The sequence below is a fragment of the Myotis myotis genome, unplaced genomic scaffold (assembly GCF_014108235.1).
Source record: "Myotis myotis isolate mMyoMyo1 unplaced genomic scaffold, mMyoMyo1.p scaffold_m19_p_5, whole genome shotgun sequence".
NCBI classification, from domain to species: Eukaryota; Metazoa; Chordata; class Mammalia; order Chiroptera; family Vespertilionidae; genus Myotis; species Myotis myotis.
In genome coordinates, this window is record NW_023416357.1 from 33,727,709 (window position 1) to 33,746,107 (window position 18,399).

At 42.2% G+C, this 18,399-nt stretch overlaps 1 protein-coding gene across 3 annotated transcripts in view; it reads left to right on the top strand.

Moving 5' to 3' along the window:
* Window positions 1-18,399, top strand: part of LOC118656813 (regulator of G protein signaling 7 binding protein) — a 93,303-nt gene that overhangs the window by 69,575 nt on the left and 5,329 nt on the right. For 2 of the 3 annotated variants that reach the window (XM_036310485.1, XM_036310486.1), the window contains exons 4-5: window positions 3,847-3,994; window positions 7,282-7,352. In XM_036310485.1, the coding sequence (XP_036166378.1) occupies window positions 3,847-3,994; window positions 7,282-7,352 (219 nt within the window). Of the gene's footprint in view, window positions 1-3,846; window positions 3,995-7,281; window positions 7,357-18,399 lie in introns of those variants that run through there. The other variant, XM_036310487.1, reaches the window with a different exon arrangement.

Sequence of the window (18,399 nt, forward strand, 5' to 3'; positions counted from 1 at the left end):
GTTACCTAGACTTTACTGGGCATGCGCCTATTCTTCCCCTGTCTAGTCCGTTTCCCCAGTGGGGGACAGGCTGGTAGCTTCATGGGGAGTATTCAACTGCAGTTTCCTGGCAAAACTGCATAAATGACTATACTATTTGGCCTTTCCTTTGTTCCTTTTTATCTTATGAATAACCAGGTTATTTACAATGGTATCAAATAGACATCAGGAATGACTAGATTTTTAAGAAAAACCAATACCCTGACAGGAAAATGCCAAATTCAAAAAACAAACAACTGATACTTGAAGAACAAATTTTAAAGTGGAAGCAGATGAAGAATTCAAAATATATGTAATCAGTATTCTCAGAAAGTTTTATTAGTCTGTCATATCCATAAAGCAATAATTGTTTGCAAACAGAAGGAAGCAGCCACATTCATTGGAAACAAAAATGGTATCAACCAATAAAAATGCAATAACTGGATTAATTACTGTTGGAAGACAATTCTCCTTTAGTCTCTTGCATTTCTGGACATCTTGCAAAGTGAGGCACTGACTGTCCCTTGTTTTACACTATCTTTTCAAGGATGTTTATTTAGTAAATACTTTGGGAAATAGAGACAGTGTCTCCTTCTGGAGCAAAACATGCTTACTATTCAGTATAATGAAAATGTTTCCCTCTGGAGCAAAAGGCAGACATGCTTATAAAAAGACTCAAAATCCCTAAGCTCAGCATTCCTGTTCTGTCACACAGGCTCCTGGATGTATGGATAAGATCTGGCCTTTTTTGTATCTCCCTGTGGGAATTAGGACTCAAGAAACCAATGCTGATACTCTGGCTACTGCCATTGTGTGAGTAATAAGCTGTCTCCGACCCAGGAGTCTCCTGTCTTCTTTCAGTATCTATTAAACTATAGCAGGCTAACTCACAGATAGAGGAAAATCTCAAACCCTTCACAGTTCTTAATTATTTTAATAGACATACTGAGAGCCTAAAATAATGAAATGAAAAATCAAGTCATGGTATTATCCCAGAATTTACCTTAAAAATAATTATGGAGTATGGGGGGTAGTTAAGAAAAATAGATGAAATTCTGAAAGAACAGAGAGAATAGAAAGAAGTAATCAACAAAAATAGATAAAAATTTCTAAAGCCTAAACAAAGATTTAAATTGAAAGGCCATAACATATCAACAAATTTCTCCATAGATATTTCATTACAAAGAGAAAATGCTACATCTACAATGGTAAAAGCTGGCAGAAACCACTTTAACCAAGCAATCAATAACACTTAACTAACATCATTAATAATGGAACAAACTGATTCATGTGCTTTCTGACACAACGTAAGAAGGTCAAAATATCACTTCTATAATATTCTTGCCAAAAGGTTTACTCGTAATCTAGACATACGAAATAATCAGACAAATCCAATATGAAAGGCACTCTATAAAACAACTGGCCTGGACTCTTCCTTCAAAAATATCAATAACATGAAAGACCAAAAAAAGATAAGGGTGCTGTTCTAAATAAAAGGAAAATAAAAAAACAGAACAACTAAATGCAGTCCATAATCCTTAATTGGATCCCTTGATAAAAAAAAAAAAAACTATAAAGGATATTATTGGAACAATTATGGAAATTTTAATATAGACTATTAAATAATGGCACTGTACCAAATTGCATTGACTCATATTTAACCAACGATTTTTTGGGATACAATAATTATTTAGAGGTTATATAGGAAAACATCCTTGTTCCTTATGAAATATATGCTGAAGTAATAAGGATAAAGTGTCATTAATGTCTGCAACTTACTTCTAAATTGTTTATATAGAAAAAATATATATGATCAATATAATATATATGAAACCTATGTACAGTACATACACATATAGATGAGAGAGACAAAAGCAGAGAGAATGAAATATAAAAGAAAATATGGCTAATTATTAACAATTGGTGAAACTAGAATATCTGGGTGTCCATTGTATCATTCTTGAAAGTTTGCTGTAGGTTTGCTAATTTTCAAAATAAGAAATAGAAGGAAATTGGCCTAGCTGGTTTAGCTCAGTGGATAGAGCAGCAGCCTGCAGATTGATTTCGGTCAAGGGCATGTACCTAGGCTGCAGGCTCATTCTGGCCCGGGTCAGGGTGCCTGTGGGAGGCAACCAATCAATGTGTCTTTCTCACATCAATGTTTCTCTATGTCTCTCCCTGTTTCTTCCACTCTAAAAAAAAAAAACAATGGAAAAATATCCTGGGGTGAGGATTAACAAAAAAAAGGGAGGAAATTGATTGCAAATGCTAATCAAATGCCAAAAAAAATCTATAATAATAAAAGCATAATATGCTAATTAGACCGGACATCCTTCCGGACAATCTTCCCGATGAAGGCGAGGCTGCAAGGGAAGCCTGGGTCCCGGGTGCCAGAAGGAAGCCAGTGCCGGCAGCCAGGGGAAGGAAGGCCTACTCTTGCATGAATTTCATGCATAGGGCCTCTAGTTAATATAATAAGAATCCATCCCTAGACATATTTCGGAGTCCTTTCATAACTCAAAAATTTAAAGATAACATTCTGAAATTTTTTCAGAGAGTTTGTGAGCTGACACAAGTACTAAACTTCAAGTCCAACGTTCAAGAGCTATTCTTGTTCATCCACATTATAGAGCTAGGTCTGGAAAATGAGGAAAAGGAGGATATTGCTTGCCATTACAATCTCACAGGCGTTTCAGGAATACATGAATAGTTATTTTACTTTGACAAAGCTATAGAATGGTATTTGTCTTATAAAAGTAGAATTATTGCAGGCAGTAAGTGCAAACAAAGTGGTCATGAACTGGATTCTATTGATGCTTGTGTTGTAAAAGGTGTACCTATGAGGAAGGTAGAGAGAGGACTCCAAGAAGGAACATTACACTACCAGTTCTCTAAAGCTAATATGCCTGAAACTAATTAGTATACCTGAAACTAATATAATATACCTGATATATTTCATTTTGAAATAAGGAGGTGAATTCATTTTGAAATAAGGAGTAAAACCTTTGGGCACCATAGTCATGATGGCAGGACAGGGGCCACTGTGGCCCCTAAGCCAGGCAGAGCCCACAGAGCAAGGAATTCCATCTGTGTGTATCTTCTTTGCTGCCCAAACCATACCCCATTCCCCAAGGCATTTCAACCTCACAGACTAGCATCCTACGCTGACCTGCCCAGAGGTGGGGAGCAAATGGACTGCATTTGCTGCACTCTCCCAGGAAGCACACTGCAAAAGCTTTTAAGAGGTCAGTGCCCTCCCACTGTGAAGTGGTAATATGCTAAATTATGTGCTTAATTAATTTCCACCCAACAGCATGCCATAAAATTGGAAAAGCAATTCCATTACCCAGGATCAATGTGCATAAAGTCCATGCAAAATGATCAAAAGTTCTCATCGGTGAATTTGTGTTTGTGCTTTGGCTGCATATTCAGAGGCTCATTTCTACTCTAGGCTGATGAATGGTATATAGTTCATCACCACTTAATTGCTTATCTCCTTCTCCTGATCTAACTCCCTAAGAATGGGCTACAGAGCACCAACACTGCATCCAAGACAGGACCTTTACTTTTGATCTTCAAATTGCATCGACCTCAAGCTATCTTCCCCAGAATGTTGTGCAAACATGCTACACACATACACACACACACATTTATTTTTACACATCAATTATTTTAGTATTCAGAAATTAGTGTTAATGGAGCATTTGGTCCAAAGCATAGCCAACCTTTGTAATGACGTCTTGGGCATACAGCTGCACTTATGATTTCTTGTCTGTCTCCTCTTTACCAACACCCCCTCCCCCCCGGCCCCACCTCCCTGCCCCTTAGGAAAGGAGCCTGTCGGGGGAACCAAGAGTTTGGATTGCAAAATTGAAGAGAGCACTGAACCACCTGCTCTAGAGGACTCCGCTTCATCCCCCGTCGATACGCAGCAGCATGCCTGGCAGGTTTCCACAGACATTGAGAACACTGAAAGGTAAGTGGGAAGTTACCCTAAATAGACCACCAATCCTCCTCCACTCCTCTGGGCTGCAGAGAGTCAAGATTTTGTGTTTCAGAGTCAGAAACAGACAGAGCGCTCAGAAAGCTGGATTGAGAAGTGAAGGGGTCCAGACTGCCATGGAACCGCAGCAGAACCTCATGCAGAGGCAGGCTTGCTCACCCCACTCTACCACAACCGCGTCTCCATGGAAATAAAACAGTGCGCTTCCTTGGCAAGGGAGAAAGTTGGACTACGTACTGTCACAGCTTATCTAGTGGGTGGGTCCCCAGATTGTGCCAAGATGCCTCTGGGAGGTTCTCGGATTTCAGATGCTTGGAATGGCCTGCTTAGCTGCCACGCAGGGGCTGAGCATGCTGTCTAGTTCACAAACAGCTTTTTGCTGGGCTCCCTTCTCTTATTCTCCCAGAATGTAGCCGATGGCCCCTTAGTGGTCAAAGCGAGTTAATGCATCTGTCTTAGCGAGCAGTTGCTCACTGCTAGACAGGGAGTTTCTTTCTTGGGAAGAAGAGATTCTACAGTGATTCTGTTTCACTTGAGGGAAGGGTGCAATGATAAGTGCCATGTCTCATCTAGATGCTAAAAATGCTATTCTGTGAGGCAGAAGGACAAGGTGCTTGTTTATTGTCCTTCAAGCTAATATCTTGTCCTTTGCTACTGATGTCCCCAGCGTCTGCGCAAAGCAGCTGAATGAATGCTGGGCATTTCCACCCAGCGCTCTGTGTGGGGTGTGAGGGTGTGTGTGAGGGGAGGGGTGGGGGAGGAGGTCATTGACAAGATAAGAAAGATTTTCTTTTTTAATTTTTGGAAATGTAACACACGAGGGCATTTATAGCCATTGTGGTTCTACTTTCAGATCATAATATAATTCTAAAGCTAATTGCCAAATTTCTGTGTTTTATAGAAAATTGAAGCATGTGGTAATTATGTACTATTAATAAAACTTGGATTTTGTATAAGCTTGTAAATCCAACAATTCAAACAATAAAGCTGTTTGGCACAGTTTGCTAGAACTATAGACAAATGATGAGGGAGTGATTTATCTTAATTTATAAAATGGATAATGTTTTGCTCTATGCCCAGGAAGAAATATCTGCCAGAGGGCTGTGGTCAGGGCATAAGCCATCAGCAAAGCCTTTTTTCCTTTTTTGAAGCTTTGCAGAGAAGCCACATCCAAGCCCTTATGCTTGCAGAAGCAAGCTATAGCTAGCCGTAACAATAGGGGCATCTAGCCCAAGGAGCTGGCCCTGTTTCAGTTCATCCTAAAGCCTGGATTCAGGTTGAAGGAGATGGGAATGACTGAGAGAAGCAGGAATATAGACCTGTCTGGGAAGGTAGCTTCCACAGTTCCTGTTTTTCAGCCCTAGGATCTCACACTGGACTGCACATCACAATCACCAGGAGGACTTTTTAAAAACGTTGATGACTGAACCCCACCATAAACCAACCAAATCAGGCTCTCAGGGAGTAGGGCTCAGCAAAAGGTGATTCTCCCATGAAGCGTCCAAGGCTGAGAAAGGGTGCTCTCCAAGGAGACCTTGCCTCCCATACTGTATTACTAGCCCTTTCCCACCTTGTGCCTGCCCACCACCCACCATCCCATCTACCCTTGGGAATGTCACAGGAAAACATAGGGTGCCCTTGTGTTTCTGGATGCAGGGCCCTGCCCTCCTTCTCCCTCTCCTCAACTTCTTTTTCTAGAAATACTCTTTGGGGTTTAGCAATATGCAGTACCGCACAGACAATCCTTACACCTGTGGAAAGTGTTCTGCGTGTTTATACAGGTGTATTTCCACAGATCCACAGGCTGCTTTCCGCTCCTTTTCCAACAGCTCCTCCCGAGTTCCTTCTCACATACCAGTCAATACTTGAGGAGGAGAGCCCATAGGGATCTCCCTAGGGCAGTGGTTCTCAACCTGTGGGTCGCGACCCCTTTGGGAGTCGAACGACCCTTTCACAGGGGTCGCCTAAGACCATCGGAAAACACATATATAATTACATATTGTTTTTGTGATTAATCACTATGCTTTAATTATGTTCAATTTGTAACAATGAAATTGGGGGTCACCACAACATGAGGAACTGTATTAAAGGGTCGCGGCATTAGGAAGGTTGAGAACCACTGCCCTAGGACAAGTGGTTCTCAAACTATACTCAACAGAACAGTTGTGTTTCATGACATGGACTGAGGGATTTCAAGCCTAAAATTAAAATATGGCTCTATTTCCTCAAATGGCAGGAAAAAAATTGATTAATAGATAGTATATCCTTCATTTTAAGATTATCCCCCCCCCCCCCGAAAAAACTTTTTTTTTCTTAAATCCTGGGTGCCAGCTATTGCTTGCCTAACAAAAAAGATGTATCTGATATTTGCTCTTTCAAATGAAATCCACCACTATGTCTTGGGATTTCAAGAGTGCTGACTCCAGTGGATAACCATTGCTGAACATATGGGGAACCACTATCCCAAAGATTTGAAAAGTCCATCTTGCCTCCTCCTACTAGGAGGATGGCTTCTGACTCTCCAGCTCTGTGGTCTCATGCTCATAGGTAGTCTGGGATGAGGAAGGATGTTGGAGGTATGCAGTGTCAGACATATAGGCCAGTGTCTAGAGGAAGGCCCAGCTGTCCCACACCACCACCACCCCCTCCACCAATCCCTGTCATATCTCTCTCTTTCTCTCCCTCTCTCTCTCTGTTTCATCCACTATGAAGAGCTCTTCTCTGACAGTGTTAGAACTTGTCATACTCTCTCCCATCATTCCAAGTCAGTTTAATAACTATTGGCCCTGTGAATGCTTAACACCCGTGTTACACCAAATTCCAATCCCAACAACAGGGAGTGAACCTACACAACCACAATAGCCATCTGACCAGCACCCAGCCTCAGCTTTACCCAGGGTAACCCCATTATTCTAGTTGTGTGTCCTCCGCCTCCCCCTGGAAATCTGAAGTACTATCCTTGTGACCAGAGGCTCTTCCCTGATCTTGGCCAGGTCCAACCTGTGGCAGAGATGAGGGCTCCTGAAGCAGAATGTCCGAGAGAAATCTTGGCCAGGCTAGTTGTCTTTCCTCCGAGAGTCACTCATCTTGGGTTGCTTTTTTTTTCTTATAAAAGCAAAATAGATTCAATATTTGCTTGTTGCAACTAGAGCTAGTACAATTAAGCACAGACTCTTGTCCTTCCGTTGAATCACAGAACAGACTGAGATTGCATTTCCAGAATTTACAGCTGACGATTTTTTCTTTCTATCATCTTACAGAGACATGCGAGAAATGAAAAACCTTTTAAGCAAACTCAGGGAAACTATGCCTTTACCACTGAAAAATCAAGGTGAGTCATGTCATTTCCTTTTGAGGCAGAGGATGTTTTCTAACATGAGAACCTTGGGACGTGTTTCAAGAGAAATTAAAGCAAGTTCTCTTACACAAACAACAGAAAGCACTTGGTGTACCTTTGTCTTTTCTCAAAAAATGTGATAATAAGAATGGAATCCCTCTGGGGAACACAGTTTTGCCTGAAGATAGCCCAGATTTATCCTGACCTCAAAGCAGACGTGTCCTCCGCTGGCTCTATCAGTCAAGAGCAGTTACCTGTTGCCCGAGCTGTAGAAGCACTATAATACCAGGTGTGGCAAACACAAAAGAACTGAAGTCTTGGCCTTTGCCTTTAAGAAGTTTACAGCCTAGTGAAGAATACTACCAAAGGAAGATCTCTTCCATCTACACATTTAATTATCTAAATAAAGTAACAGTAATAGTTAACATACATTGGGAACTTCAAGTGTGCCACTATGATTCAGCACCCAACTAGGACGTGCTATCTATACCACCTAGCAATTCTGATGCTACCTGGATATAATATCAGATCCCACAAGTCAAGGGCTCTGCCCCCCCCCCCCCCACACACACACACACTTCAGATATCAATGGCAATTTAAGGGTTGTCACCTGTGCTTCTGACCAACTGGCTATGTATTGAAGGTCCCCAAAACCCCCTTCATGGGTTTAATTTGCTAGAGTGGCTCACAGAACTCAGAGAAAACTTTCACTTACTAGATCACCAGTTTATTATAAAAGAACATATCTTAGGAATAGCCAGATAGACTAGATACATAGGACAAGGTATGGGGAAAGTATGCAGATTGTCCTAGATCCCCACATGTCCACCAACCTGGAAGCTCTCAGAGCCCTATCCTTTTGGGCTTTTATGGAGGCTTCAGTACAGGAATGATTAACTAAATCATTGGTCATTGGTTATTGAAATCAATCCCCAGCCTCTCTCTTCTTCTCAGAGGTCAGGGTTGGGACTAAAAGTTACAACCTTGTAATCTCACGGTTGTTTCCCCTGGGAACCCGCCTCCAATTCTTAGGCGGTTTCAAAAGTTTCCTCATTAACACAACAATAGACACCTCTATAACTCTCATCACTTAAGAAATTCCAAGGGTTTTAGGAGGAAGACCAAATATATATTTATTATAAGTCACAATATTACAGCTACTGTCCTAAATACATTACTGTAGATTATTAACTATTTTAACTTACTTAATTCTAACGACATCATTGAGAGGAATGTTATGAATGTTTCCAATTTATAGGAAACTGAGACACAGAGAGGTTAACTGACTGAATCAAAGTCACACAGACTATAAGTAGAAAGGCTTGGAGATGACTCCAGGCAGTACTTCTCCAGAACTATTCTATGGGAGTATGCACCCTAACCCAGAAAGGGAAAAGGGATATTCCATGAGGGAGGGACTGCTGTAAGCTTTTGTAAACTATTGTATCTCCAGTACCTAAAGCAACCCTGGAACATAGAATAACATTGGCATGAACAAGAAATGTTTGTTAAATCTGCACCCAACTTTGCAGCCCCAAGGTCTGAAGCTGTGTACATGGGACTAATAATAATGGTAAGCACTTTCCCTAAGCATACATGGCCGGAGCAGCCTTAAGTGAAGCATCAGCTTCAGAGACTGGTACATAGAGGGCGGGAGAGGATTTTTAGAGGTAAGAAACTCCTGTGTTTCTGTTCCCTTTGGGGAGATCTTCGTGTCTCCATGGGTTGCTATGGGAGTGGGCTTCTTGAGATATCCCAAGAAAAGAATTTTCTGAGACTCACAGGGGAGGATGAGATATTGTAAAAAAGCTTTATATCTCTGGAATTACACACCTGCATTTCCAAGGTCCCATTTCCCTTTGTCCCACTAAGGAAGAAGTCCCATTGCCTTCAGCGGGGCTAAGATCAAAGCAAGGGCCCAGAGTTTCCATTCCATGTCCGCACCGTCCAGTACAGCAGCAGGCTAGCTTAATTGGTGTTCACAGTTGCAGTCTATCAGTCCATCATGTGTGGGTCCCCAGGGCCCTGGACCATGCAGCTATGGAGGGAACACGGGCAGGAGCAAAGCCACAGGAACTAGAGCCAAGGGAGAGCTCCAGGAGTCACACAAGAGCACTAGCTCCTTTGTCTAGGGGATTATGCATTCCCACATTTTTGCAGGTTTGCAGTGGCCCTGCCCACTCTGGCCAATGATCTCTGTTCCCAAGTTTGACTGCCAGGCACCTTCCCTACGTCACCCCAACTTTCCTGTATAGGCACCCATTTTCCCCTTAGTCTGGTCCCTTCCCCCAGTAATCTGTGGGGAATGGGCAGGTGGTTCTCTGGGGAGTGTGAAATTGTAGCCTCCTGGTGAAGCTGCCCAAATGACACGCCTATAATGTCTGGCTCCCCCCTTTGCTCATTTCCTATTATTAATAACTAGCTAATTAAACAGTATCATTCCCACTGAGCAAAGCCTGGGCAGGAGGGAGCCCCGGGTGCTGCCTGCCCCTGAGCAAGGAGGGAGAGGACTTGGCAGCAGAGATGGTGCGCCGCTTTGCTGGGAAGCAGCATGGCAGCAGGTGGAGAAGTGGAAGTGAGAACACCAGACAAGGAGGCCAGGGAGTAATGTGGCCTTAGCCCCATGGGCTGGAGGCAGGTGTCAGAAAATAAGAGGCTGGGGATGTGGTGTATCAGATAACTGAAGAGCCTGGTGAGCACGGCTAACTGGCTTGAGCCATGGGTGCAGTGTTTTGGTGACCTGGTGTCAGTTCTAAGGAGGCAGTGTTTTACCACAACATGTGACCACACCATGCGAGTCTGTTGCTAGAAATAAGCCCAGTGGTTGGGAACAGGGACTTTGGATTTGAATGCTGGCTCTGCCACTTACCAACTTTATGACCTGGAACAAGTTGTTTAACTTCTGGAGAGTTCCATGTCCTCATCCCTGAAAAAGAGATAGCAGTACCACTTGGTTCAGAGATTATTGTGGGGAATAAATGATGCAATGCATGTCACATACCTATTACCACCCTTACAGAGAGCAAACATTCGCAAATGCTTTACTATATTGTTGTTGCTATTGTTGATGTAACTATTGTTACTGTTATTTACTGGCTGCCCCAGCAACTCAGCTCAGGAAAACTCGAAGTCATCATCAAAGACAGCAGTCCCTGTTACCACTGATGATATGTAGCCATCCGTGAAAGGTTGAGCCTGCAGTTCAGAACACTGATTCTCAAGACTTTGGATGTGGGATTCATGTCTGAAGCTATCCTCAGCTTCCTAATGTGTTTGGCAAATCTACTCCCATCAACAGCACACAGGCCTCTCGCTGTCATCCTCACACAGGAGGATGACGGCCCAGAGTGCCCCGTCTGAATCCCATGTATGCCATGTAGCCTCTTTTCTAAACCAGGCCATCCCAAACATCCCTTCTACATTTGGTGAAAATTCATCCAACAGTTTTTGAACCATGCATTAATGGAAAAACAAAATTTCATTTTACTTACTTAGAATGTTTTTAGAATCATAAAAAGTATATAAATATTTTTGTGTAACTTTATATCACTTTTATAAACAGAAAGATAATTTGATTTTAAATATCATAATAGTAGTTAAAGATTGATACTGTAAGTAAAAACGTGAATGAGGCCCGGCCGGTGTGGCTCAATGGTTGAACATCAACCGATGAACCAGGAGATCACAGTTCAGTTCCCAGTCAGGGCACATGCCTGAATTTCCTGCTTGACCCCCAGTAGGGGGCGTGCTGGAGGCAGACAATCAATGAGTCTCTCTCATCATGGATATTTCTCTCTCTCCCTCTCCCTTCCTCTCTCTGAGATCAATAAAATTAAATAAACATGAATAAAAAGAAAATAGTCATTCAAATAAATGATACCCAGGACTTGAACCTTGAATCAATTTGGGGAATTTCAGTAAAAGGAAAAAGCTAGGAGAGTCAAGGACTTCTCATGGAGAGAGTGATGCAATAGGATTTTAAAATATTTTTTTAAATGAGGGAAGTCCTGTGGGTAATTCAGTTTTCTTCATTTGCGGGAGAAATGGGAACCCTTAGCATATGAAGATACATCTCTGTTCTCTACATGTTTAATGGGTGCTTGCAGCATGATGCCACTGTGAGCTGACCAGTAGAGAAAGGGGTGTGAGTCTGGGCCAGGGTCTGAGAAGGCCCCAGGGAAGGGGAACAAGTCTCTGGAGCTGGAAACGCCTTTTAGCAGATGCATATGGCACCATTTTAATGAACAAATCAGCCAGATTCCTTTCTCTGACTTCTTATTGCTGAACTGCACCTCAGGGACTTCCCCATCACCTTCCAGGTGATTTGTTTCTTAAGCAGGTCTAGGTTAATATATGCAGGAAATGGTCTGGGGTGAAATGTAGACAGTTTTATTCCATTTCTATGGGACCTTATGGTCAAAACAATACTAACTGGATGGAAACTATTATAGAAAGACATCTATTTTCTTTTTGGCTTTTTATTTTCTTTCTCTTTTTATTCCATTTATGTGTGTTTGAAGCAGAGGGATAAAAGGGAAAAGATTCTATTCCTTGTCCCTCTTTTTCCTTCCTCAAAACCTGACCATGTGAAAATCCTGCTAGGCGAGTGCTGGGGGAACCCACACTGGAAATGCTCAGCTCCCCTGGTCCCCAGGCTCCATCCCCATCCTCAAATCAGAAACTGTTCTGCATTTATCATGGCACTTAAAGATTTAGTCAGATCCCCCCTCCCCTTCCTGCCACAAGCAAAACTTGACTTAACAACAGTGTACTCTAAATTGACTTTCACTGGCAAATAACGGAAGGTGGCCAAGAGCAGAGATTTTAATGGTTCGTGATTATGCCGCTATTTTAGACAGGGCCTTTCAGGTTAAGGCTGGAGACAAAGAGGTTCGTGAAGAAAGAGTGAGCCACCCTGTTCCTCCAGACAGTGTCCAGATCTCCTGGCTCTCAGCCCGCGTTCTTTCCACTGCTTCAGTGACTCTCCTGTCCTACATTCTGGGTCACTGGCAGTGCTGTAGGGAGCTTCATTAATTATGATTGTCTTGCTGTGTCAAATGGATTACAAATGGAGACACCTGTGGAGAGCCCACAAGGTCACTGACAAAGGCTGCAAGGAGATTGGAAAGTGAAGGACAAGTATCTTCTGAATGCACGCTGTAATCAGACAAAACAAATCGGTGGGAATAAATTTAGCCTGAAAGACAGTTTCACCTTTTCTAAAATTCTGACTGAATAAATGCAGTGGGGGTGTGTTAGTACATTTCCTCTTGCCTAGAATTTGGTTGTTAATACTGTTCATGTGAATAAGTCTGACGCAAATTCGTCAGTAATGGTATCTGCTCTAGAATGGGTCTCCTCCTGTGGACAGTCCTACTCCAGACTAAACTGGGTCTAGGAACAATTCCCCAGATTCATACCCCTGATGCACTCTCATGTGGACCCCCATACACAGAACCAGCCGTATTGTGTCAGACAGAAGAGTCTGACATCTGGCAGAGGAACACTGGACAGTTATGCCATCTTCGAGCCTGGAAGTGACCTTGTGGGTCCTTCCCCCAGGGCCTGCCATAAAAATTTTCTGTGCTTCAAGTTGGTGCCTGAATGTTACTCTGGGCCATTTTACTGGTAGCCCCATACCCTTTGTAGTGTCTACAACCTTTTATGCAGAATTCAGTGTGACATGCAATCTCTCTCTTTCCTCCAGTCTGACGCACACATCACTGATCACGCATGAGTTTCTTAATGGGTTACTCTGATTACGTTGAGCCCCTACTCACAACCTTATCTGCCTGCTCATTGTCTACTGAAGGAAGAGCAAGCTTCTTTCCCTGCCATCCTTTTTCAACACGTGATGGGCACATATGATGTGTCCAATGCTGGGCAAGGTGATGGGGATGTCTCTCCCCTTAGAGGCTCTCCGTCTCAACAGAACAGATAAGAATCACCTTAGAAGTTTTTTCAAATGACATATGCCTCCCATCACAGAAATTGTGATGGAATCTGCAGGGTAGAACATGTAAATTTTGCAAACAACACACACACACACACACACACACACACACACACACACACACACACACACACAACTGGAAAGACGAAGGAAGTGGTGCTTAGAATATAATGATGCCATAGACACAGGTTGCTACAAGTGCATATTGTATTCTCACCTAGCCAGATTTGGGAATAGGGGGGATATTGATAATTACTTTTTGAAAAGTATCTGAACTGAGATTTCTTAGGATGAATCAGAGTTAGCCAAAGAAAGAGATAGAAAAAAAGATAGTCTAGGCTAGTGATGGCAAACCTATGACACGCGTGTCAGAGGTGACATGCGAACTCATTTTTTGGGTTGATTTTTCTTTGTTAAATGGCATTTAAATATATAAAATAAATATCAAAAATTTAAGTCTTTGTTTTGCTATGGTTGCAAATATCAAAAAATTTCTATATGTGACACGGCACCAGAATTAAGTTAGGGTTTTTCAAAATGCTGACACGCCGAGCTCAAAAGGTTCGCCATCACTGGTCTAGGCAGAAGATCCTGGATATGTGAAGGCATTTCTGGAGATGAAAGAGTGGGGCATTTTGATGAACTACAAGAACTTCATTAGTTGGGAAAGTAGTTAGAAAAGAGGCTTTAGAGAGAGACTAGGGAGATAGGTGGGCCTATATCTTTCAGATCCTTGTAAGCTATAGTAAGAGGTTTGGACTTTACCCTGAAGCCATTGAAGGGATTTAGTGAGGATAAAGCCAGGGGGCTGGAGAAAATGATATGACCAATTGGATGGGCCGCATAGGGAAGAAGGCAAAATCAACAATGAAACCTAAGTTCAGACTTGGAAAACAGAGTGAATGATGGTGTCATTCACTAAGTTAGAGGGAACAGAGGAGGAGCAGTAGAGATAGAAGACAATTGAAGTTTTGGACAAAGGCGGAACTCCAAGAGCAATTCCCAGTGGTGAAGAGTGGATATACATACAAGTCTTATGCTGAGGTGAGACATGTAAACTGGAGCACTGAGAATACAGATTGAAGCATCAGCAGCATAATGGTAACTGAAGCTCCAAGAATGCTTGAGACCACCCAAGGATAATGTGCATAGAGGAGTCCTGGAAGGCATTTCCCTGAGGGGAGAGGAGCAGTTTACCAGGGGGACTGAGAAGAAAATCTGAAGAGCCTTATGACATCATGTTGGCACAAGCAGCTTACTTGGAACTTGGGGCCTGGAAGCCTAATTAAGGAGGTTTGAGGAGTGAGTGGGAGATGAAGAGCTGGTGTAGCAGGGTGAATTTATGAAGGCTTCTATGAAGAGTTGCTTATAGGAGGCTAGGAAAGACGGTTGGAAGCAGATAATGTGCGAAGGGCTGTGGCATTTGTTTACAGAAGGAATGCAGAAGCATGGAGCAATCAGAAAAGACTTTGCAGGGGGAAAATGCTTAAGCTAATGAAGAAAGGGGTTGGCACTTCCTTGGAAAAAGAAACGGCATATGTGAAGGCAGAGTGGCAGGGGGAGGTTGGCCATATTTAGGAAATTCTTAATAGTTCTGTTTTGTACTATCCCCTCCTTCATATACCCTTCGTTGCAGCCAGGCTGGTCTGTTTATTTGGGCCCAAATTCAGGCTACCTTTGTTCACGTTACTCTCTCCATCTAGAATGCCTACCCCCTACTTCACAAAATGTCCAAGTTCTCCTCATCCCTGTGGCCCACCATGAATACCAAGGCCTCTGTGGATTCACGAATGTCTTCTTCCTTTTTCCTTCTTCCTCCAATTGGGAGTAACTTCCCCACTTGGAACTCTCATAACATTGTATTTGTATCTCTCTTGCAGCATTGCTGTTGAAGCCTCATAGTTACTCAAAGGAAGGTCCCTGAGGCCAAGGACCATCTTTCTGTTAGGATCCATCTATACCTGATACAGAGCATGCACTTTGGCTAATTCAATGGCTCTCCAAGTGTGGTCTCAAGACCAACAGCATCGGCAGGTCTGGGAACTTGTAAGACATGCAAATTCTCAGGTCCACCGCACACCTACTAATTCAGAAACTCTGGAGGTAGGGCCAGCCATCTGTGCTTTAATAAGCCCTCCAGACAATGCTGAGGAAGCTAATGTCTGAGAACCACTGGGTTAACTGAAGGTCTTTTACTGGCCATTATAAGTACTTTTTTTTTACTTTACCTAAGAACATAGCTTTAAACTCAGATTATTATTTGAAAACTTCTCTATATTTTTAAATCTTTACCAGAGGATATGTTTATTGATTTTAGAGAAAGAGGAAGGGAGAGAGAACATGAAACATCTATCAGTTGCCTCCCATCCTCACCCAGGCTAGGTATGTGCCCTGATGGGGAATTGAACCTGCAACCTTTTGGTACGCTTGGCCATGGCTGAAAACTTCTCATTCATTTTTATGTCTTCCTATTTCTTGTCATATCATTTATATAAGAAATCCTTTATTAGCTAAGGAAATTTGAGCAATCGAAACATGGTATCATTGTGCCTTAGAGAACTCCAGTGGCTCAAGTAGCATCCAAGAATTAAACATTGAATGATTGAGATCTGAAATAACTGATGGTTGAATTTCCTAGTCCGTTTTTTTCACATTCTCCTATGCATTCCTTCCTTCCCTTTCTTTTCTCACTTTTTATTTTCACATTTACAATTCTCTTAGGTTAAGTTCTCTGAGAGTATGTACTTTTGAGGAAAGATGCTACAAAAATTTCAAACATTTGTAATAAAAATCAAAGATGTCTCAACAAGCTCAAGTGGAGTAGCCCAGAAAGTTTAGAATGAGTGGGGAAACGATCCATTTTGCTCACATTCTTTTGGTCACCCATTACTTCAGAGACAGGATTTTAATCAATGTGGAAAGACATCTTTCCTTGGACTTTAATTCACTTCACACTGTTGCAGGCATACTTACTGCTCTGTGAATTTCAGCATTTACTGCAGGGGTCAGCTTCCTATGGTGTAGAAAGCTGCTCTGAACGTCTGCCAACAACTTTTGAGCTTTTGTGTCACCTCAGCTCTGGGTGATAATCAGACAAGCTCTGGGCTAGGCTAAGGTGTCACCAACGCTCAACAAAGATGCCCCAAACCAGCAGTCATCCTTAATAGGCAGCCTGTTCTTTGCTTAACATCCTAACACTTTCTTATCATTCCTAACACTTCCTATTCATGTGTGAGTACTATACATGCTTGTGTGTGTGTATAGCACTCACACAAGTGAAATATAGATATAAAGACTGAGTGAAGAGAATTTCAGTAGCACAAAAGGTTTCTCATTCACTGTAATGAATGCATAGATACAAGGGTCAGTTCTTTTTCTTCAATTACAGTTTACATTCAATATTATTCCGTGTTAGTTTCAGATGAACAGCATAGTGGTTAGACAATCATGTACTTTACAGAGAGGCCCCCCCTCTGCCTCAAACACCCACCTGGCCCCATGCTTATTTTTCACGATATATTCCCTATGCTGTAATCTACATCTCTGTGACTATTCTGTAACTACCAATTTGTACTGCTTAATCCATTCACCTTTTTCACATAGCCCCTCAATCCTCCTCCCCTCTGACAACTGTCAGTCTTGATACACATCCTATATAATAAAAAGCTAATATGCAAATCGACCAAATGGCAGAATGACCGGTTGCTATGATGCACACTGACCACCAGGGGAAGATGCTCAACACAGGAGCGCCCCCCTGGTAGTCAGAGAAGCCAGGCTCACAGCTGATGAGCGCAGCTGCAGTGGTGGGAGCCTCTCCCACCTCTGTGGCAGTGCTAAGGATGTCCGACTGCTGGTTTAGGCTTGCTCCCTGCAGGGAGCAAGCCTAAACCGTCAGTCGGACATTCCCCGAGGGCTCCTGGACTCTAAGAGGGCACAGGCCAGGCTGAGGGACCCCCCTGAGTGCACAAATCTCGTGCACTGAACCTCTAGTCTCTTATTATCTGTGTATAACAAACAGGAGAGAATGGGAGCAAATGTACAGCATCCACATACCCCAGCATCTACATGCATACTTTCTTTGTAAATACAACATTGTAGTAGACATCTCCTCATGTAGTGAGAACTGTACATATCAGAATTGCATTTTATAATATATAAATACCAATTAGGTCACTCCCCAAATCTCTTAAATGTTTAGAGAAAGGATATATGGAAATTCAGGAAATAGGTCTTCCAAGTCTTAAAGAAATAGAGTACAAAGATTTTCTTTCCTATAAATATCTTCATAGTTCTGGTGATTCTGTTCCAAGGAAGCATTGAATTGCAGATGAACTTGAGTTTCAGGAAATGTAGTCAGTATCCAAACAGATATCGAAAGATAAAATTCTTTACTCTTAAGAATCTGCTATATCTTTGCCATATCCAATTAGGTTACCAGTAAGTCATTGCTCATTTGGTGGTTAAAGAAGTAAGAGTCCGAAAAATGGTGAGAAAGTGAGCTATCTTTCTGTTCCGAATATATCATGATTCATCTCTGAGATACTATCTTGAGAAATCTGGCTCATATAGACTCTCTGACATTGCTTTCAGTGTCTTAACTATTTAGGGTAAGGTTTGTTTTTGCTTTTGTATGTGTATGTGTTTTTACTTTTTATTGAATTTATTGGGGTAACATTGGTTAATAAAATTATATAGGTTTTAAACTATTTTTTATTGATTTGAGAGAGGGAGCTAAACATCAATGTGAGAGAGGAACATCGATCAGTTGCCTCCCATACACACCCTAACCAGGGATTGAACCTGCAACCTGGGTTCATGCCCTAACCAGGAATAGAACCCACAACCTTTTAGTGTATAGGACGATGCTCTAGCCAACTGAGCCACACTGGCCAGGGCTAAAATTATGTAGGTTTTAGGTGTATAAGCCTATAACACATCATCTATACATTGTACTGTGTATTTATCACCCCAAGTCAAGTCTCCTTCTACCACCTTTATTCCCCCTTTACTCTCTTCTACCTACACAGAGAAAGTTTAATTATAAAAGAAGGACATCCTGGTTTTAGCTTTCAAAATGTTGGCAT